General features: G+C 32.7%; 2 protein-coding genes across 10 annotated transcripts; one reads left to right on the top strand and one right to left on the bottom strand.

Annotated features, from left to right (window-relative positions):
- Nucleotides 1-3,698: 3,698 nt before the first annotated feature.
- Nucleotides 3,699-9,062, bottom strand: Crm (cramped chromatin regulator). 5 transcript variants are annotated; one of them, XM_072019081.1, is made up of 12 exons: nt 8,886-9,062; nt 8,500-8,562; nt 8,008-8,393; nt 7,617-7,880; nt 7,347-7,550; nt 7,076-7,266; nt 6,483-6,977; nt 6,094-6,399; nt 5,678-6,007; nt 5,490-5,600; nt 4,595-5,416; nt 3,699-3,901 (listed from the first exon to the last, which is right to left on the bottom strand). In XM_072019081.1, exons 3-11 carry the CDS (start codon nt 8,210-8,212, stop codon nt 5,312-5,314), a joined length of 2,211 nt encoding a protein of 736 aa, XP_071875182.1. In that variant the 5' UTR covers nt 8,213-8,393; nt 8,500-8,562; nt 8,886-9,062; the 3' UTR covers nt 3,699-3,901; nt 4,595-5,311. The 5 variants fall into 5 exon arrangements, with proteins under 5 accessions (XP_071875182.1, XP_071875177.1, XP_071875179.1 ...); XM_072019076.1 differs by having other exon boundaries at nt 4,595-5,428; XM_072019078.1 differs by having other exon boundaries at nt 3,699-4,342; nt 4,595-5,428.
- Nucleotides 9,063-9,406: 344 nt separating this feature from the next.
- On the top strand, nt 9,407-22,778 carry Stim (stromal interaction molecule). Of its 5 annotated transcripts, XR_011801992.1 has the most exons (12): nt 9,426-10,004; nt 11,498-11,637; nt 11,707-11,826; nt 11,913-12,025; nt 12,106-12,221; nt 12,302-12,471; nt 12,544-12,687; nt 12,765-12,932; nt 13,025-13,289; nt 13,531-13,605; nt 14,672-17,592; nt 18,240-18,496. XR_011801992.1 is itself a non-coding variant. In XM_072019083.1 (11 exons), exons 1-11 carry the CDS (start codon nt 9,797-9,799, stop codon nt 19,615-19,617), a joined length of 1,992 nt encoding a protein of 663 aa, XP_071875184.1. In that variant the 5' UTR covers nt 9,407-9,796; the 3' UTR covers nt 19,618-22,778. The 5 variants fall into 5 exon arrangements, 4 of the variants coding, with proteins under 4 accessions (XP_071875184.1, XP_071875185.1, XP_071875186.1 ...); XM_072019083.1 differs by lacking the exons at nt 14,672-17,592; nt 18,240-18,496 and adding an exon at nt 19,085-22,778 and having other exon boundaries at nt 9,407-10,004; nt 11,558-11,637; XM_072019084.1 differs by lacking the exon at nt 14,672-17,592.
- Nucleotides 22,779-23,164: the final 386 nt, after the last annotated feature.

The raw sequence follows: 23,164 nt of genomic DNA on the forward strand, positions 1-23,164 counted from the left end.
AAAATAGATCCCCCGGTTTATATAAAAAGAGAGTTTTCTAATATATATTTGGGCAAATATATCTTATGAAAAATTCATATGTGGCGTTTAAAATACGTTTTTTCCAAACAAATACATAGGTTGCTTGCCGCCAAGTAGGAACACGTGTTGCGAAGATTTGAGTTTTCGTAGTTCAAATTACTAAATCAACCAATCGATATCAATCTTTTTTAAGGTTAAAAGGTTGTACGTCCAATCGGTTGTATATAAAATGATTCCGCAAAAACAAATAACAGATAAGAAATGATCGAATGTAATTAAGTGTGTATGTCTGTGTACAAATATCTTAAATATACTTTATACTTTCATTAACTAAACAACGCATGAAAGAGTTATCGAATATAAATATTCAATGATTTAATGTAATGATTTATAATAATACTAATTTGGGTCAGTAAGGTAAATTTTTCTGGTGAATAATACGTAGTTATAGAAGCATATAATTAACCTACTTAGTTAAACAGATTTTAATTTCATGAAATATTTAAATTTGACTGCTTTAATTATCTTATAAATCACTCTCACTCTCTCCAATCTTTTATAAAAATATATGCGACTTATATGCTGTATTTACAGATATCATTATATTAATAATCGTGTCTTCAAATATTTCCAGTCGATCTATGCTGTTGCGCGAAGCCAGAGTTTTGCGGTTAATCTAATTTCCATAAAATGGAAATCGCTATCGAGCTTCGATTTTTTCCTGGAAGTATCTTTAAAAAAAAAAAAAAAACATTTATTGCAAATCAGCAACGATTCAACGTACGAAACAGTTACGAAATAACCAGGAACAGAAATTCGTCTGTACGACGAGACTTCGTCGGTATTCCCGTGACATTGAGGCGTTTGAAGATCTCTACGAAGATTCCATTTTTTTTCTCTCTTACAGCGTTATTAATAGACACAAGTTGTTCGTCGCATAATTCTCAATAGATTGACTGGCTAGAACCAGTGTGAGAAAAAAAGAAAATGATACTCTGCAATAATGTGCACGTATACCAAATTTTCCTGGAATGTTGGAATACGTTTACATATAGTAGAGGTAAATAGATTGTCAATAATGCAGAAATTATATTCTTAAACTTTGTATGTATCATGTACTGTACAGTTCAGAAATATTTTCAATGGATCCACTAATGTGCTCAATTCGTACGTTCTGCCCTGTATACATATAATGTTTCCATCGCATTCGTCCAGACAAAATGCAATATTCGAAAAAGCTTCTCACATTGGCGGCGCCTATGGACTCGTTTATTTATAGTACGCCACGATGTCTCGACATCGGAGTGTAAACATGTCGGTACTACCATGGACTTCATTTTATTTTACGATGTACTTTTCTCTCCTTTTTTCTCTCATGCGCCTTCTTTTTTTCTTTTCCTTTCAATTACGTCTCTACACTGGGAAGAACGCGCTTTTTATCATAACCGCAATCCGTGAAACTCCTGGGGATTACTAATAACTGATTCGAGGAACTGTGATCGCGCAAACTCGCCGAGCTTTGATTTTATATCGGCTCTTTCGAAACATTCTGTTTCCTGTAGAGAAATTGAAAAATCAACGAATAAAGTAAACGAAGAAGGAAAAAGGCAACAATGATAAAGAACAAAGATTATTTTGGTTCTGATGTTAATTAAGGAAGTTGTGGTATTTTAATCAGTCTATTTCATAAATTTAGACGAAAAATGTAAGGATTACATATCTGTGGTTCACTTTAATCGTTCTTTCATTTTTTATACCGAAGAGTTGAAAAATTCCTCCGTAACTTCCGAACTTGTTCTTCCAATTACGAGTCACTTTGTTTTTTAGCTTGAATATAGCCTATAGTACTCGTAAGATGAATCACTGACCTATCATAAGAATTGTGATAAAGACTCAATCGGAATAACAAATGGAATTTTCTTGAGGAAAAACTGAATATAATTTCTAAGGTCTCAGAGATCCCCATCCTTTGTATTACTTGGTAAAGTCCTTCTTTAAATTCTAATAATTTTGTTAAACTGCGATCTTGTCGATGTTGGTATATACTTATACTACACACGTATATACTTACTTTGCAGTTGTTGCTGAAATAAAAGAAATGGTCGTTTCGTTGGTTGTCCAGCTTAAGGCATCCCTGATCACATTTACTAGGTTACGGTTTTTGTGTATCTCGGTTTGCTCCGCTATCCAGATAGATGTTGATTAACATCAGGAAGACCTATAAGGTGTCCCAGTAATCCTTTGATAATCTTTGTTACTTTTAGAAATGTGATGTAAGATCACTCACAAAGTTTGAATATTTTAAAATTTTACAATTATTTTTTAATTATTATATTACGAAGAAGTCCATGACACGTAAGTATAACATAAATAATCATTTCTTTATAAACGGAAGATTTTCAGATATTTCAAAGTTCTTTTGCCCCTTCGTTTATTGTCGAATGAGATTGTATTAGACGTCATTGAAATCGTTTGAACGAAGTCTTTTAAAAGTAGGATTATTTATTAAAATAAAATTGATTGTTGTTTTTATACTTTGATGCAATCTCATTAGATATGTAGAAATTCTATGCGATTAGCTTTTGCGCAAGATTCATTGAAGATTGTAATGCATCGCACAGCGTTTATATAAAATCACAAAATGAAATTATAAGTGATTATCTTACACGTTAATGGTTATCCTTAATTGGCAAACGCAAAAATTCTGCCGTCCTCTTCATTTTCATCCATTTATCGGAATATCGGGATCAGAAATGATTGGATGTCGAAAAAGAAATAATCTACTTGTTTGAATAAAGTAGTTGTATGCAAATTTCAAGTCACGTACAATACATACGATCATAACTGGGAAATATTTAATAGCATCGACATGTGAACACTATCGAAAGTTCACGTCCTGTTAAATTAATATCTTTTGAAGGTATTAAGATGTCAAATTCAATGAAAATACTCACTGCCCTGTAAATATAAAATTTTTGTTATCATTATACGAAAAATGCACCAAGCAGTCCAACGTTAAATAATATATTTATGTATATTGATATATTATATCTATTCAGAATTGTAAAAATACAAACGTCTTAATATGATCAATTATTACGAATAAAAAGATTTTCCAAAGTTTTTGCCACGAAAAGAAATTTTATGAGAAAATACATGAACTTTATGCATTATTCGACGTTGAATATAAATGATGTTGAATATGTATATTTATAATTATCTGTACTTGATATAAAAATGCAAATTGGCTTAAACAAATGCTACGTTTAGTAAACAAAACATATATCAATGACAATTACAGTCATTCAATAGACATAAATGTACGCAATGAAAAAGACAAAGAAGAATGAAAGCCAAACATGATCGTTTCTCTTTCTTTTTTTTTCACGTCTTATAGTAAACTTTTTAATCTGTAGAGCGTAATAACTCGTACTTCTGCGTAATTGAATGTGTTTTGAAACGGGAAAGGTCATTCCGGACTGTCAAACAGGTTCATAATTTTTTAACGTCGATAAAAATCAGAAGTACTTAACTAACGTCATTGATTACGTGCAAGTTCCAAAATAAAAAATACTACGCATGTTGTCGTATATTGTACGATTAGAAGAAAGAAAAATTAATAGGAAATTCAGTTGGGTTAAACTCGTTTTTAAAATTAAAGTTTATCAATACCAATCATTCATATAATTATGTTTATGACTTTAAAGGAAAAGATAACAAATATTATTTGTGTATAAATTTTTATGTGTAATTATATGTTACATTTTTTTCTGCAAAGAAAAAATAGATCGTTAACGATTTATTCTTCTGTGATCGATAAGATGAGTGAAACCAGTTCAGTTCACCCAAAGAAGGTGCTTACGTCCAGGGAAAATCACATCTGCAAATAACAAATACTTGATAGGTGCGTGCGCATAAGATCACGTGGACGCGGGCACTATGAATCATTCACAATGTCTGTTTCGCAATACGCCGTCGAAAAGACTATAGGCTTCGTTTCCAAGAATATGTGTCTCCTCGGGGTGTTCGGCTCATTATCGTTCCCATCATGTCCTAGGCGTATATTTGCAATATTTTCAAGCATGCTCAATTTAATTTAAAATTACTTTAATGAACGATCATAATAGATCTATACTCTATTGGACCTTTAATTAAAATTTTAGTATTCAAATATACAGATGATGAGCGTTTTCGTACATATTTCAGAATATCACAATGATTGTAGTAGTATTATAATGACCGTTATTTCCTACATCATCATCAGATAAAGATTCTTTTTCCATTGTTAAGTCATAAGCTTAGACAGTGTTTGATCACAGTTCTGTAATGCAAGTTGTAAGTACTCGCGGATATTATTTTCGTTAAGGAAATTTATATTTAAAAAATTTTTAAGTATTTCAAAGTACTTCTAATAATGGAAAATCTGTATAAGGTTAACGCTGTCCGTTCATAATAATAGGCGGTGTTAAACAAATTCCAATAGTATGTAAGTACATTCATCTTTCTCACATTCTATATATGCTTAATTAGTGGAACTTATGGTACGAGAAAAATAGGAGGAGTTTATATATACCTGGATTTTCTTACTTCTTTCAGTTAAGGAAGTTACAAACGGGGATTTGTTTTTTTTCTTTCAACATACTTAATTAGTTACATGAGATTGCAACGCAATAGTGATAGTCATACACGAGAACTAGCCTAAATGATTCCATAAACAGATGCCGCGTCATCTTTGTGGGTTAAATAAGGATACTAAATATCACCTATAAACGTATTCCTCCCGCATTTGTGCAGTTTTCAATAAACCTTTAGCATCAAACGTAGGATGAAATATTTATGAACATTCATGAATTATTGATGCAAGATTAAGAACTTGAACTTGCTATATAAATTAATTTTGCATCCTGTATCTTAGAAAAAAATATAATAAAAAATTAATGAATATTCAGAATAGATATGCCTAAGCATTTTATGCTAAACAAAGTGTTAAATAATATATATAATACATACTTTATAAATTGCTAATCATACAAAAGTGAAATCATACAGGAAGCTTGTATATGTATATGAATTACTTTATTTTCTATATATTATTATTTTCGTTATTATTATTATTAGTATTAGTATTATTATAACAGTCGACTGTAAAAGCCAATATCAAAGAGATTAAATTAATCAGTCTACATATCATTACATGCTCCCATTACAAAACATGTATCATCACATTTACGTGATTTTAGATAGTTGCTCATATGAAAATTCGTACAAAACTAGTCAATTATTTATACTTTTATTTTTTGTTATCGTCCGATGCTATCTGTGATGCAAGGTTTGCAAATTTCGCCATATAATCAACACTACTCTCTCCCATCAAGCATTGCATATGTGAAACGACCTGTAATACATTCTTAATATAGATTAAAATATTAATAGATCAATCTTTTTTAAGTTTTATCATATATACTTACATCGGACGATGGCCGATTATCTTCTATATTGTTTTCATTTTGACTTCTCTGTGAGATTTTCATGGGGGACTCTAATTGACCTAGGAAGCTACTTAATGAAAAATCTGCTACCTGTAATTTAATTTCAATATTAGTAAAAAAAAAATATTTCTTGCTTAAAATTCTAGAAATCAACCTTAGAAATTTACCTCACTATTCAACCATTGATGTTCTCCCTCTTTAAGTATTTGCGTTGCGCTTGTTATAATGGAATTCGTAGGTTTCGGAACTCTTGCCGCTTCAAGTTCATCCAAAAAATTTTTCTCCTGTGGTACATTTATAATTATGGATGGCGATTTATCATTTTGTTGATCATCATTATTTATAGGAGGGTCATTTATTTTATTTGCTTCTTGATTATTAGAAGTTACATCTTCTGGTGCATTGCTTGCAGTAGATACTATTGGCAATACTCTTTGTACAATAAGACTTTTTTGCCGCACGGTTCTACCTCGTTTACTAAAACGTGTTGTAAACTTCTGCATTTGAAAAAACAAAATCACATTTTTATAATAAATGTTTTTGAATTCCTTAAAGAAATATTGAATTTGAAACGATAACGAACATCTAACTGCGTTTTGAAAGCATCTGGTGTTCCAATCTTTTGATAAGTTTGTGGAATTAAAGGTCTTTTAAAGGTCGATGCTTTCGTCGAAAGTATTCGAGAAGAAATCACAGTTTCATTACTTCCAGAAGTATTATCATATACTTTACTCGTGCCATAACTATGTTTTGCTATAGATAATAGCTTTTGCAAGGTAAGACACAAATTATCATCGCGCAAAGTTGTTGATGTAGATTCTCCAACGTGTTGTTCCCGATGATTCCAGTCCCACCAATATTCCAGCGTAACTTTCGATTCGCGACCAAACTGAAAAATTTAAAAAATGTAGGACAACTCGAAGTTTTCAACTTTTATTCAAAGTTAACTCGGATAAAAGTTAACACGTGTACCATTAAAAAGAGGTCCCCCACAGTAATGGTGTTTGCTTCCTCGATGTTCCATCCCTTCCGAATTCTTTCAATAGTTTCCCTTCCCGGAAATCTGTTAAATTCTGTTTTTTGCTCTGGATTAGTTTTTTCAGTGTTACTAACAGTCGACGGTCTTTCTGCAACATTACTGCTAGATTCTATTGCATCTATATCACTATTATTGTCTGGCATGGTACAGTTATCCTCTGTACGGCTCATGCATTTTTTGTCTACTTTGTTTTTTTTAATTCCTTTCTTTCCAACTCCTTTTATATATTGTTCTGAGCCTAATAGGTCCATTCTGGAACTTTTCAATCCTAGACGTTTTTCATAAGAATTTAAACTGACACTGTTGCTGGTTAGATACTCTCCAAGGTTCACCATTGGCAAGGCAATTTTGCTCCCTTCAGGTGGTGCTACTCGTAATAACCGATTATCTTTCATTTCATTAGCAACTGCATTTTCTAAATTGGGGAACTACATTAAATGTATAGGAATTTTCTCAATTATCTTTTTCTTATTCGATACAAAACAAGATACATTAATATTGGTAATCTATTTTGAAGTAAGGATACTGTGTTATACTTTGCAGGTCTCCATCTTTGTTGCAGAAATATTAATAAACTAGACAAACGTCTCTGTATAGGCAATAGAGTGCGTACTCTTGGATTCATCGAAGATGCTTGCACTTGCCACCATGCCATATTATTACGGGGTCTTAATTCTATTGTTATCCTAGGGGGAAGTTTAATTTCTTCTTGCCAATCTATAGAAATATTATAATTGTTATATGAAGTATTATGAAATTCCATGAACTATATTTTACATTTTATTGATTAAGTATACCTTCTAGTTGATTCAGTTTTCTCAGTGCTCTACATATAGGTGTTTTAATTCTCATAGTTCTTCCTCTAAGTCTGACTTGTGTTGAACCCCAATAAACCAACTCATTTAATTTCAACTGTACCTTTTCATATATTCGTGGTAACTTTCTTCTAAGTTCACCATAATTAATTAATCCATACAATTCCTGCGAAGTTTTTTTTACATCTGTGCAATGAAACAATTATAGTATTAAAATAAAAACTAAAATGTAAAAGTACATTAAACAATTACCTTCTGAAAATTTTAGGTGCTTCGATATTTTTAGCCAAGTTCTGTAATAAAAATGCCTAATCTGTTCCTTATTTTTTATTACAACATCTGGTAAACCTTTTTTTTTTCCTTGACTCAAGAAATAACTTTGTAAAGCATCAAAGTCTTTTCCATACTCGTTTAAAGCTTTGAAAAAGGTATTTTTATCCTCCATGGACCATAATTCGCAAGATCTTTTCAAAGATTTTACTTTCACCTCTGTATTGTTTTCTTCATCCTTGGAATCTATTAAATTACAAACAAATCTTTGTAACTATATAACATACTGGAGTTTAATTAAGAAGTTATACAGCTGTTAATATTTCTTTTGATTACTATATGTATATAATCAATTAATTATACAAATATGAACCTTTTTTTTCCAAGTTATTACTATCACCAACGTCTAATTTTATCTTTTTTGTTCCTCGGACGACACGAACTTGAGTATTCTTAGAATCCATGGAAACTTTTGTGTCTGAAGAATTTTGTACATTTTGGGATGAACTTTCTTCTTTCTTGCTCACTATATTAATCCCCTGAATTTCACAATCTTCATTTTTCGCGTTATTTTCCATTTTAACGTCCTCACGAAACAAATTTTAGGTAGCAACCTTAACCAGTTTCGAGGCGCTTAGATAGTACGAATTTTACAACTCATTAGAACAGGTAGCACTTCGGTAAATCTAAGTAGATTTACGGACAAAAATATTTCCGTTACGATTTATAATGTTAATATCATAACTCAGTCGAGAAATCCTATAAAAATTGTGTTTTAACATAATTAGGCTATCGAGAAACAAACGTAATGGTGATTTATTAATGTGTTTAAATCACGTTAAAACGTAATTACCTTCGTACTTACGCTCGAACGTAAACACGAGCTTTTTCGACGCTGATTAATGTGATTAAGAAGGATTTAATTTTTCTGTAAACATAAACGTAATGTAATTGAAAAAATTACGTAATTATGAAAATCTAACGATATTTAGCTCAACAAACACGATAGATGCACACACTGTGCTTGCTTCCAAATTATACAATTCTAAGCAAGTTTTCGAGTAAATTGGATATTTAAATCTAATGCACTTAACATATAAAAATTAAGAAATATTTAACTACATTGTTATAAAGATATATATAGTAAAATCATCGAGAGAATTATATTTAATTAAAATAATTAAACAACTCGTGTCAGGAGAACTTCGAAAAATTTGTCTTGTCATGGATTGACAATATGTAAGTACTTACATATTTGTATGTAGTGAAAAATTTGAATTGCTTTAAACATGATTCGGTACTTAAAACTTTTAAAAGATTTGACAGTCAATCTAAGATCTAAAACATAATATATATAAAATATATAATATATAACATATAAGATATAAAGTATGACATATAAGATATTCATTCTTTTATGAAGATTACGAATCCTATCGAGATTCACAAGACTTATCAAGACTCAAGTATTTGAAATATCAAATCATTTATTCGATGAAATTCGAATTTCGACAATATTAAAAAAATATCGAGTCGCTACGAAAATATTCGAAATCGAGATTGGAACACCCATTAATATCGTTAAATCATCTCGTTTTGGTCAAAGACATTTTAGAAATGATTTTCGCGCTGCGCTGGCGCTGGGAATAATTCGCAACATAAGTGCAACGTCTGACCAATAAAATCACACGAATAACCACACACGGGACCAATTGAATTTTTCAGTTTTTTGCGTGCAGAAAAGTGCATTGCTGTGTCCAATCTAAATGAACGATTTTCCATGATGTTGTTCGTGGACGGTGGCCTTGATAGGAAAACCCGAGGCACAGAGCAGAGGAGCGTAGTGTACTTAATTAATAAATCAATCGATTCATTTTAAAGAGATCTCGGACGTTGACCGACGCCTTGATGGGGCGAATAACGACAGTGTATCACTTGGTTACTAAGCTCATTGTAACATCATAATCGGTCACGCGTGTTATGCACTCGACAAATTCCATCGCTATCCCGGTTTTGATAACTGTAACCTTGGTTATATTCACTATTGCGGGTCTACGTCAAAGGTGACAACGAGCCAAGAGCTACACGGTTTTTAATTTGACTCGTAGCAACTGCGCAAGGGTGGCGCGAGGTGTCAGTGACAAGGTGTATCTAACCTTAAAATGCGATCATCCGTGATAACCAATGTGATTGTACTATTTGGACTGCATTTGTCGTATTGGTGTTGGAACACGGTAGATGCCAGCGGCGGGGCACTCGACACGAGCTCGAACTTTCAATCTGGTTCAACTGGAAGCTCACATTCCAAAGTCACGGCATTCTCCGCGACACTTACCGATGGATTAGCGCAAGCCGTGGCTCACGAAGCTGGTAAGTTTTATTTCTATTATTTAAACTAGACTGCGGATTTTTATACATTCATGAAACACTTGAAAATGCAAAAATGCACATAATGTGTGTAATATACAAAAATGTATGGTATATCTACAGTGAAATATTCGTTATAATTTTTAATGGATAATATAAATCCCTATTTAACGTTTATTTCTTTAATTACGTCCATAAAAATCCGCTATCTGTTTTTTTCTTCTTGTCTGAACCCTCCAATATGCATAGCCCATGAAAAATATCCTTCATTTATTCTGTAACATATAGTAGCTCACAAAAGTATTCAAATATTTGTAGAAATTTTTTATGAATATATTATATGTGCTATTATACTGAAACACTTAAAGATTCCATTAGCAATGTGGTCAGACTATCATGATTATACTGGTAAAGTTTGAAATAAATCTGAAAATATATATAGAAGCTACAAGATATTTTATGAGTCACTGTAAATGCATTGACAGCTTATAGTTGCCGTTGCATTCTGGTGACAAGTTTAATATTTATTTTAATATGTTCAGTCATAATATTGTTAGTTGTATAATTGCTTTCTTGCATAATCTTGTCTTTATAATGTCAAGAAGGATTATGTGTACAGTTTACATTTTATATGTGGTCCATGTAGTGTTTAGTAATATTTTTCTGATATTTGAGGTTTTATATGTATTTGAAATTACATACTGATGTAATATACTGCTATTTGTATTATCATGTCCATTTTTTTATTATGAAATCAAAAGTAATATTTTTTACATGTATTTCAAAATATATTTTTGAGATCTGTTCTTCTTCTTTTTTTTCTGCTATTGTTTATTAATGAACATAGAAATTAAAAATATCTTATATTGCATTGCAATCTGAGCTATGATAATTGGAGGGTTAATTAATGATTAGTTATAAGATACTCCAAATTGCTTTGAAATTAAACCATTAGTTTATATCATTATATCATTATTTATTGTTTTGTTTCATTAATATTTTGTTTTAATCTTTTGTATGTATGTGTAAATAGGCAGCATGTATATGCATGACTAATATTTAATTTTAGAAAAAAAAAGAAAATAGGTTTTGTTTGTCATATCATTTTATTTAAAGGTATTTACATTTACAAAGCTTACTTTAAAAAATAGGCCTTCTTCTTTAATTTAATGATTTTGTTATTGGCTGTAAAAGAGATACAAATGTGTTTATGATAAAAGCTCATATTGCAAATGATAAATTTCACTTATGATCTAATCATACAAAGATTAGTCTTGACTCAATAGTAATGAACTGTTATTGTAAACTTATTCTATGTCTATTAACAAGATAATTCTTTCTAATTGACATTTCTACATTAATAATAATTGGACAAAAAGCTTCTTACACGTGGTTAACAGGATAATCATAGCCCTAAAGAAAAAAGGCACCTGTAAACAAACTACATGTAATCATAAACACATACAATCAAACGTAGGCTGTTTAATTTATTACAGGTTCCGATACTTGTAACGATGACCTAGCTTGTCTTACACTGGCTTCTCATGATCGACTAGGTTTAGAAGCTATCAAATCACTCCATAGTCAACTAGATGATGATGCCAATGGAAATGTGGATCTTTCAGAGTCAGATGATGTAAATAAATTTTTACTTATAATTCCTTCTACACTATGAGATATAAAAAGCAATTTGTATTCCTTTTAGTTTTTAAGAGAAGAGTTACAATATGAAGCTGGGTATGAAAGGAGACAGAGGGCTTTCCATCATAATGATGATATGCATATTAGTGTTCGAGAACTTTGGGAAGCCTGGCTAAGGTCAGAGGTATTGTCTAAAATATAATTGTTTCTTTAAATAATTTTTATGTTTTTTTTTTTTGATATCTTACTATATTAATAATTTCTTTATAGGTTCATAATTGGACTATAGAACAAACATCAGAATGGTTGGCTTCTAATGTAGATCTTCCACAATATGTTCCTACTTTTATACAACACCGTGTAACTGGTGCTACACTTCCAAGGTCACTTTCTTTATACAGTACATCATCTTGATACTATAACAATTGTTTTAATAACAAAATATTTATTATTTTATGTATAGATTGGCTGTGAACAATATGCAATACCTAAGTAATGTGTTAGGAATCAAGGATCCCATTCATAAACAAAAGATTGCCTTAAAAGCTATGGATGTAGTTCTTTTTGGGCCACCAAAGGGTAAATAATTATTAAAAGATGATTCTTCTGCTAGAAATTTTTTGACTGGTTTACCATAATTATTTAATATCTTGTTATAGATACTGGACATGGCATCAAAGATTTGGTATTAATAACATTGTTATTCGGAGCGCTTATCGGATGTTGGTATGCATATCAGCAGAAGAAAAATTCACAGAAACATCTCCACAGAATGATGAAGGACATGGAGAGTTTACACAAAGCAGAATTGGCATTGGAGGACTTGCAAGTATGTTTTACTCTTCTTAAAGTCTTAGCAACGCATTAAATCTTTGTTAATGTTATGTTTCACGATTTACAGAAAGAATTGGAGAGAGCACGAATGGAACAAGAAAGTGTAACTACTGAGAAACAAAACTTAGAGAAACGTTTACAAGACGAAAGTGTGGGATTGCACGCTTCTTACTCCGATCTCGAAGTTTCTCAATTAAAGGCAGAAATCGAAGTAAATATCCCATAAATTTTTACATTTAAAATTTAAGGATTAGGTTCCTTTAAAGTGTAATTAATTTGGACTTACAGATGTTAAAAGTTGAATTGCAACGTGCAGAGGGCGAACTCGAAGATAGATGTTGGTCTCCTCCTTCTGGATTGCAACATTGGTTACAATTAACTCACGAAATTGAAAATAAAGCATATACCAAGAAAAAGATATCTGCAGAGAAACAGTTGCAACAAGCACGAGAAGCAGTAAGTGATACATTTTTTCTCAATTAAATTATTTTTGTATATCGTTACAATTCAATTATTTATTATTTAATTGTACGTAATGTTATTTTTAGTGTGAGAAATTACGAAAAAAACGATCGAGTTTAGTAGGAGCATTTGTTTCAACTCATGGAAAATCGATCGATGAAGTTGACAAAAGTATAGTTGAGGCAAGAACTGCTCTAAACGAAGTCACCGCAGAATTGCAAGAAAGAGTACATCGTTGGAAGCAAATTGAGCTGCTATGCGGCTTTAATATAATCAATAATAATGGTCTAAGTTATTTAGAAACTGTTCTATACAGAGGAACTCCTAACGGTCGAGGTCTTGGATTCAGAGGTATTTAAGTTTATGACAATACAAAATTGTTTAGTGATTAGTGCTTAGATTAGTGCTTTTAAATATTTAATAATTTAAAAATGATTTTTGTATTTTAATGTGAATACAAACACATGAAAATTGTCAGTATTTTATTTGTGAACCTTGGTTTAATTGATGATTGATATTCTTATAAAGTTTCAATTTTCAAAATTTGGATACGATAAATTAACGCGAATAATTGTGCGATTCATATTTACAGGTCGACTCAGTAGTCAAGATGACTTAGACGACGAAGCAAGTTCAGTCTACTCGCCTTCAACATGTGGTGCCGCAGGTAAGCTGGAAACGGACTTCCACGAGCATTTAGATTGATAGTAACAATGCTCAATTTGTAAATACTATTGTAACTTTGATATGATACTTACAATATCTAAATATCTTCTATTCTCTCTTTTTTACGCACGTAGACGATATCTTCGAGATCAATAATTTACTAACTTTTTTGTCGTCCTAATAGTAGTAGTTTGGGTTCTTTTTGTGACATTAATTTCTCTTAATCAAACCTTCGGGTTTCCAGCGTAGGTACTCGTGAAAACTAAATTACGATATGTATTCTAATACGAATTGAATTCTAAATACGTATGAATGTTTCATGATTACTTTGCTAACTGTTTAAGAAGTTTGTAACGAAATTACGGATAAGTTATTCTTCGTAAGAATTTCTTATCAAAGATTTTGAAATCAAATTTTTACTAAAATATAAATTTAAAAAATTCACGCGATGCCTTAAGATTCATTTTGATACAAAAAAGCAGTTTTTGCAAACCGTAAATACGAACTTGTGCATCTATGATTTCTATGAAAGATGTTACTGGTCCCAGGAACGCAGATGGCTAATGTCACACATTACGAAGATGTTCTAATGTCATGTTTCTACAAATGTTAAAAAATATTTGAAGAATACAAAAATCTTATAAAAGATTTATGTTTAAGAAAAGCTTTATATTAAAACATTAAAAACATTAGCTACTTTTTTTATGGTCATATTTTTTTAAAATATATTTTTGTACATTGTGAAGTTTGATTACGTTATTGTCTTGTGTCTTTTACACAAAGTGTTGTTTAAATTATGCTATAAATGTTGTTGTCTCGTTGTTTTTGTTGAAAAATTTGCTCAAATTGTTTATTATTGCTTATATCATTTTTTGTGCTTCAAACTAATTCTCGGTTTTACGAAACTTTGTTCAAGGAAAGTACACATGTTTATATATTTTTATATGTTTGAATTATTGAATTAACAATTTTAGCTGCTCTTCTTGTGATAAGATACAACATTTCTTGATATTCTTTCTTTCTCTTAGGTTATTGTTTGTTTATGTTGTATTATCATTTGATTCTAGGGATGGAAGAAACTATACTTAACGGTTCCAAAAAAGATTAAAGAGGCTACATAATCAAATCTTTTTAACACGTTTTTATGCATATTATTGATCCTGCACATTGTATAGAGACTTACTTAAAGTTTAAGAAAGTCATAGCTGTTGAAAAAATTGTTATTGTTATTTATCGAGTAGTTACATATCAATGTAAAAAATTATTTATTTATACATTTTATCAAGTAATGTGTGACATGAATAATATGTTCGTAATTAAAAGTACATTGTACTAAAAAAAAATGCTTACGAACGAAATTTGATTATCTCTGACATGTGACAATGCAATTAGCGTTAAAAGAGCATCAGCAGATCTTTCAATGAAATCCGGTAAAAATTTTTAATGAAAGGATTTGTGTGCAGGAAAAGGGAGGATTGAAAATTGGAATGTTCCCCTTTCCTAATCGAGATTTGTCAAGTTATAACGGCGTGTTAATTATTTAAACAATGACAAGTTTCTTAACTTATTGTTAACGCGTAAGTTTACACATACACACACGCACACATACACACGCGAACACACACACTCACATATTCTCACATACATACATACACGTATAATTCAAAGAACAGCGTATTGTCAGTACAATTATATGGAGTTGTTTTTTTACAACTACCTGGTCGTACAGATTATGAAACGTTAGGATAACAATTTGATGAAAGAACATGACATATTTTTGTACAAAAATTTTCATGATGTGTCGAATGAACGAACGAGGCCAGAATCTTTACAAAGATGTGTATGTGAAAACATCAGAAGCATGTGATATTTTTACAAATAATGTCATTTTTCTTCCACATACAAAATAGAGATCTTTTAGTTTTTTCTTTTCTCGTAAGAAATTTTTATTCAAGTATAAAGGCAATGAAACTCTGAGCCATGAAGAAAATCGAAGAGGTCAGAAAATAAATATTAAATTTACTTTGAAAGAATTCAGGAAAGAATTTTATATATTTCTTGAGACGCTATTCTGTGTAATATGTAAGTTTCTTCCTTGAGAAACTAGGGAACATCTACTCAATGACAGCAATGATTAATTCGCTTAATGGTCATTTTGCAAAGGTTAATTTGTGTCGCAACTACGACTTCGATTCTTCGTCTATCTAAGCCATACGATCGTTGGACTGCGAATGTATTTATGAACAAAATTAACAAGTCGTATCGAAAGTCTCATTTAAATTCTAATCACTTACTAAATATCATAACGAGCACTCCAAATATATGTTATGTATATTTCCATATGTTCTGTATATTCTCGCAGCTTTAAATTTCCTATACGTGCGTATATATCCGCAGTCTAACGATTCCACGCTCGATCAAGTATAATAAGCCTTCTAGTTCGTTCCTTCGTATTTAATAGCAATATATCGAAGACGACCAAGTGCCAAGCGTGATAACTATCTAATTATCACTTTATTTAATAAGTTCCGATGATCGATCACCAATTATATCACTATACGTAAATATAATATATCGCTTGATCCTATTAAAACGTTAAACCAAAGTAGAAATTTTTCATTTCTGATTTCCCGGTTATTTTATGAGAATCGACCGTTTTCTTATTTTACCAAGAGCACGTTTCAATTTTGCCAGGTCCCGCAGTAATGCGTTGCACAATAATCTTCGTATTAATAGTTCGAATTAAAGGCTAGCACAGCATCCTATCTTAATTTGACGATCGTGTTTACATCGCTGGAAGTGCTGTCTTCTTACGTATCGTGTGCAATTTCAAATTTTTTTCCCGTCGCGATTATCGCTCGCTAGCTGAAGCTATAACCGACGATTAAATACATCATATCTATGCTGTATTATAATCTGAGCGGAAGATTTCGGTCGTTCAAGACCACTTTACCACGAGGTGGCGTCGCTACTTCCTTCGTCTGATTTCTCGTTTCTGTTCAGCTCTTTAAGATCTAAGAAAGAGCAAAATTGTTTTCTTCATACCCGACTGTCCGTTATACAGATATTTCGTGTAGCAAAAAATGAACTTATATCAACTTCTGAACACCTATAATTATACCTGAAATTGTAGTACCTATAAGTCTTCAGATCTTTTTGTGGAGTACGCTTAATGATTAAGCAATCAATTACCAGAAATCTTGGAGTAAACATTCTCTAAAATTTTGGGTAATTGCGTAATTGTATGTTACAGTGTATTCTTTAAGAGTTGGATAATTGTTTGAGTGTATGTTTTACTAGTATTGGCGTCTTGGAACCTCTTTAGAAATTAAAGAGGTAAATAGTTGACGAATAAACGCAGAGATCGTTGTGTTATATCAATTGGTGGGAGTAGCGTGGCCTTAAGCGTGGAAACCTTTGGCTGCGGCTAGGGATTAGGAAAAGCTCGAATGATCGAGGATTTCTGGTTCCTAATACGATGCCAAGAAATAAATTCTATTTCCTGGGAGATCCGCGTCATGGTTAAGATTAGAGTCAATTAAAATTAGATGCGACTATATACGTCCGAGGATTTAACTCGTAGGTGCAATACACGTATTTACACCACGGCGCGTAATAAATATATTCTCGAATCGGTTTAATTTCACGCGAAAGACGCGACAATCGAAACGGCTCTTTCCTTCCTTCTATTATAAACTCGAGCATATCAACGGCATTGAGCTATATACGTATATGTATCCGCATATAATGCACATAGGCAAACGTGTACATTATTGTACATTAAGAAAAGAGAAGCGGAGGATTTGTACATTGTTTGTCTGACTGTTGCAATGCATACGTTATGTCTCCCTCTTGACATTTTATTGTGTGCGATTCAAAGGTCGTAATTAATAAATCAAGCAGCTTGCGAGAAACCGACGTGCACAAGCCTCGTTTGTATGATCTAAGTTGCGATGAGACGTTTCAAGATGACCAATTACTTAACCGAGTATGTAATTTTAATTTCAATCTTCTCGCTGAGCGACGTTAACTACGCTAGTTCCTGAAATTAAATGATCCGTTCCTGGACTCGTATAAATTTTGCCGTGTTTCTATGAATGTTTCAAGTTCCTATCTTGTCTTTCTATTTTGGTCTATTGTGTCTTTCAAATAATGTAGTTAACATTGTATGACTCACGAGTGAATTAAAATTACATATTCGCCACAATAATACGCTGTACCGCAATCTGTACAATAGTCTTTATGTGATTGTCTTTGTTACCTGCAAACCGAAGTTTCAAGTTAGATGCTTTAATATGTTAACTCCTTAGTAGTTTGTAAGTCTTAAATGCTATACATACCTACTGAAATGCGCCAAAAATGTACCAATGAGATTTATGAATTATTGCTGTTAAAATAACCGAGTCTAGAGAAGTCATTAGAGAATATTTTCTTTAAACAGGAACACAAAGATATCTTTCCCAGTTGAAGCAATAAAGAATTGACGTTTTTCTCTATTTATTGTATTCTTCTGACTTCGTCGTTTTTATATGGAACGCCATGAAAATAGAATTTTCAACAAGAAATTCATAAAATGTTCGATTGTCTGTAAAAAAAAAAATTTATGAAGGATTTTGTGTGTTTTGTTTTCGCTAGAACAAGGGACCAAGCTGCGTTCTCTGGTAAAGTATGGCATCTGAGGAGCATGTAAAGTTTTCTCAGAATTGATGTGACGCGAATTGGAAGAGTCTTCTTAGGAACAAACATAAATTTTATCGCATAGATCCTGAATTTTCATGCATTGCGCTTTTTAAATAACGATTTCCTCGTTATTCTACTAATGTTTGCGAGACAGTAAAGCATCGCGACAAAATTTATATTATTTACTGTGGAATATAAAAGAGTATCATCCATTGTGTTGTTTGTTTCTCTTCTTCCTTCCACAAACTGGATTCTGCATGGAACTGACCTCTGACACTGTTTGCCGAAAGCAGTTCTAACTAATTAGTGCATGAAAATTACAATTGGCCGAATAAAAATAGTATCTACTGTTATTTCAATATATCTTCATCGAAATACCAATGGTACGAGTAAATCAATATCCTTCAGGCACCAAAGAAACTGATATTGGAACGCATTTTTCCAAGAAAATCTTCTCAGTTTCTTTGGTTCCTGACTTACATTAACGTTAATCTATTCATACATATAACAATTAATTCTATTCCAATTTCCAATCAGTCTTACTAAAGATTCAATTACACTTTCAGGCTAGCCCATCCATTCTCCATCAATTTTGATGAACTCAATTCCAATACCGAGCAAATAGATCCCTAAAACCTTACATATTTTCAAACAAATTTTTATAATCTTCAAGAATCTGTGATTCTAATGTATCAGTTACTCGTACTAAAATCCCCTGCAGAAATAAAAGAACTATCATAAAATGAAAAGCCACGGCGGATAACGTACAAAGCATAACAAAGTTCAATCTTAATCTACAGGTACACTAGACAACCTAATATGGAAGGAGTCGTCGGTTCCTCCAGACTCGTCCAGCAGTGAAACCGGGAAGGATACACCACCAGAGAATAACGTTGTACATTTCACCGTCGGCGATGGGCCCGTCGAGCCCGTCAGAGCATCCAGTAAAGAGAAACCCAACATCGTTCGTTCCTACAGTCAAGACACGAGCATGCTTCCCGCCGTCGAGGACAAGACTACCTCGTCATTCCTGTCGAAGTCGTCTTATTCAGAGAATTCGTTGGATTCGTCGAGCCAAGATCGATCAGGGCAGCAAAAATTTGGTCCGACGTCCGGGACGACCGCGAGTACCACCAGCATCAATTCCACGACAACGACGAGCACATCGAGCAGCAGCAGGAAAGCGCTGAAGGAGCCGCAACAGCAGTCAACGGTGGACGACGAGACGTTATCGACGGACTCGAACTCGACCACGGACAACGACGAGTTGAAAAAACGACGCCGAAAGATGCTGTTCACGTTCAGGAGGAACAAGACCAAGGTCACGTTATGAAGCCCGCTAGTCAACATAGCATACACTATATATCTGTGTTGTAACGTTCTTACTTAACGCTAACTCACCTGCGATCGATTAATTGTGTCATTACGAGCCGCAACGTGCACTTAAAACATGATGAAAACGACTTGTCTCCGCGAACCGGTTCATCATTAATTAGCGATTAGATACTGCCGGTACATATACGTATACGTACATACAGACACAAATTATCTGTACACGCAAATAGAGGGACAGGTATAGTTTGGTGGAACATCGATGACTTCCCTTCGTTGACCCTTTGGTCTGCATCGAATCGGACGTTGGCATTTAATCTCGCTTCTACACAAGCCCGATGCTATTGAAATTGATTGTACGAGTTTGAGAGCTTCCGTCGTGTATTTGCTGTATTGCAGAAGGTACGTAGAAAAACAGGGGAAATTAGAAAGTATCGTATGAATTATGGAAATGGTACTTACTCTTCAGTAAACTCTCGATGGAAGAGCATTCAGCTACGACTTAGGGGTTCCTTACTTAGTCAATCCAGTTTTGGTAGTTTCTCGGTACTGTATGTAATTAGCGTCGAAGCTCCTTGTAATATAAATATCGCAAACAGACGCAGCTACGAACGTTCAAATCTTATTAGACTTTGAGAAACGTAGCTGCCTCTTTGCAATCTGTACATTAATGTATGATACAAACATAAGGAAGGGATTTTGTTAAGGAATTGTACAGTATGAGCTTGACGCATAACGAAATTGATTATGCCAGTGTCTGATTAATTATACAATAATAGTACTGTCACGGTTTAAAAAAGCATTAGTTAAGTAAGTCTAAGAAAACGAGAAAAACACACCTAACGGCCAACGATGGAGAGATAGATAATTCTAAGAGTTAGAAGCGATGTTCCGCTCTGCTACTGTCGTGTAGAATGTTTTTGGTGCCCTGCTGTGTCTCCTGTTCTGCCAAATCTTCCTTCTGCTCGCAACGAGACACCATCAAGCAACGTCCAATTTAGATAGTTAGATTTTTAAACTCGCGAAATTCTTTAATCACGACAATATTTTGGCTCAGGGATGGGCGATCTTTTCTCTATACCCGCGTACTTCCCTTTCAATTTCAGGTAGAATGGTATACCGACAGCTCTCTGTCTCATTCATTGTAATTTAAATTGAGCTTCTTTTTCGCTGGAACGTCCCTTTAATTTCGCCTTTGTATTCCACTGAATAATATCCAGCAGCTGTTCACTTTTCGATTAGTCTCTCTGAAATAAAAGAATCTCAATTTTAATTATTTATAATAAATATAAATTGTCTTTGGATTAAGTTTTGTTGTAAGTTATGATGGTGAAAATTGATCTTTGAACAGCTACAATGAACACGATATTTTACAATCTCTAACAACGTATTCACCTGTTCTTCGAAGCAGTGGAAATACTTTACTTGGTCCATTCCTATTCTTTCGTGCATTTTCATTCTTAAAATTATTTCGAACGCCAGTAAAACAATGAATGAAGTTCTAGAAAGATTTCATAATCGATTACAATCTATAAAAAAAATGTACGTTCCTCCGATGTTTCTCCATGACGATACTCGGCCTAAGTAATCATTAAGCGAAATCTACTAAGAAAGAAGTTTCTGTCGTATCTGCTTTAAAACAAGTTCTTCGCTTTTCGACTATAATTCACGAGTCCAGTATTATAATTCCAAGATAGATTTTTATTTAAAGAAGAAGAAAAGCGATCGCTCATTCCTAGATCCATCGTGACTTGTTTCTCTCGCGCAAAAACACGAAATTCTAGCGTACTGAAGCTTTCGTTCCTTTTTTTCCTGTTTATTTTTCAATCGATGTACTAGTGGTAGTCGTTAAATGTAAATCTTCTTTCTGTTTTCTTTCGTCTTTTCTCCCTTTTATTTTTCGAATTCATTGTTTTTTCGGCCCCTACAGTACAGGTCCAGCACAAGTTCTTCCTCTTCGTCTTCCGGTTTGATTTCTTAATATACACCTAAATATCGCGATCTCATACACTTTATCATTTTTTATCTTTGCTTTGCTTTTTGCAAATTACGATTGCCCTCTATCTTTCTTCGTATTACGCTGAGTTATCATATCCTTCTTTATCCAAATGTATCTTCATTTCTTGAAAAACTTGCGAAATTTAATGACGATATCTTCCATTTAATCGCGTTCGTTTAAATAGCACGAATATCAGATTCCATCGTTGAATTTTGTATATTTGTAAGGAGCAGAGCTCTGTTCTAAAATAGGCGATAATACGATAAGAGAATACCTAAAATATCTTTAATTATTAAGTCATCCGACGAGTGAGGTAGCGGTTTTAATATTATCTTCTTAAGAACACAAGTATCTCAAATAACAATTGAAAGAGAAATTTGGAGTTGATCAGATTTTAAGTATCTTCCAAAGTATATGAATTTTGGGTAATTCTCATTTCTTAGAAGCAAAGTTATTCACCTAACTGCAGTCAACCATAATATTAATCCCTTGTTTGACAAAATTCAATTAATAACAAATAATCATAACAAGATTTAGGACACTAATCCTTCGAGGTTCATGAAGATTTGTAAATAGAATATCGTTGAAAAGCAATAATCATTAAGACGTCTCTGTTTTTCTTCCTATACGTGACTTTACACGATAATGTTTGCAAGTATTACTAGGTTTAACACTACGAATAAAGCTCACGAATCTCAAAGGAGAGAGAGGAAGGGAACTAGCATAAAAACCGATTTTTGTGCTTGCCTTGTACCATATAGAGAATCTCTAGTTAAAATTATTTGCAGTCTTCCATGAATCATAAAAGAGTACGTGAATCGTGGCATTTTATCGTCGCGTTTTTGTTTCAATTTGTACGCCGTTTATTCTTCTTTTCTCTTTCTTTTTTCAAGCGTCTCGTTCATAGTATTGCGACACCTGTTGTACTTCACCTTTTAGTGTTTAGACTATTATGGTCTGCCTGAAATCAATTAGTCGTTCAAGGCCATCGAATAATCTCTATTGTTTCATAAACTTTAGAATTTGCGAGGCTTCCTTTATTACATTATTGTACGTTCGTCATTATAATAGTGGAGAACGCTATTACACGGATTACCTAGAAATCTGAAAGCTTAGAATATTATTAGTACGGAATAGAAAACACTATCTAACTCCCTTTGTAACAGCGTTGAAAAATGATTGAGATAAAGGTTTAGCGAGGAGGAAAGGGTACGATGATTTATAATTAAGAAAGTGACCTTAAGTGACTGACTGTTTTTGGTCAGACTGTAGAATTAACTTATTATTGCTTCCTCGTCGTACGCGTAATTCTCCACAGTTGTCACGCGTGGCAACGAATATACAATACAGGACGAAGTGGTTTCTTCCTTTCTTGTCATATGTTTCTCATTTTATGTATATACACTGTATATGTACGTATATACATTATGTACACACACGCATGCACACACAAGTATGTCCGTGTACATATAAACGTAGAAGCTTAAAAGCGGTGAGGCTGGAACTCTCTGAAACTTATACCATGTAAAGAAGGATAGTGCGATAAGAT

The sequence above is a fragment of the Bombus fervidus genome, chromosome 16 (assembly GCF_041682495.2).
Source record: "Bombus fervidus isolate BK054 chromosome 16, iyBomFerv1, whole genome shotgun sequence".
Taxonomy (NCBI): Eukaryota; Metazoa; Arthropoda; class Insecta; order Hymenoptera; family Apidae; genus Bombus; species Bombus fervidus.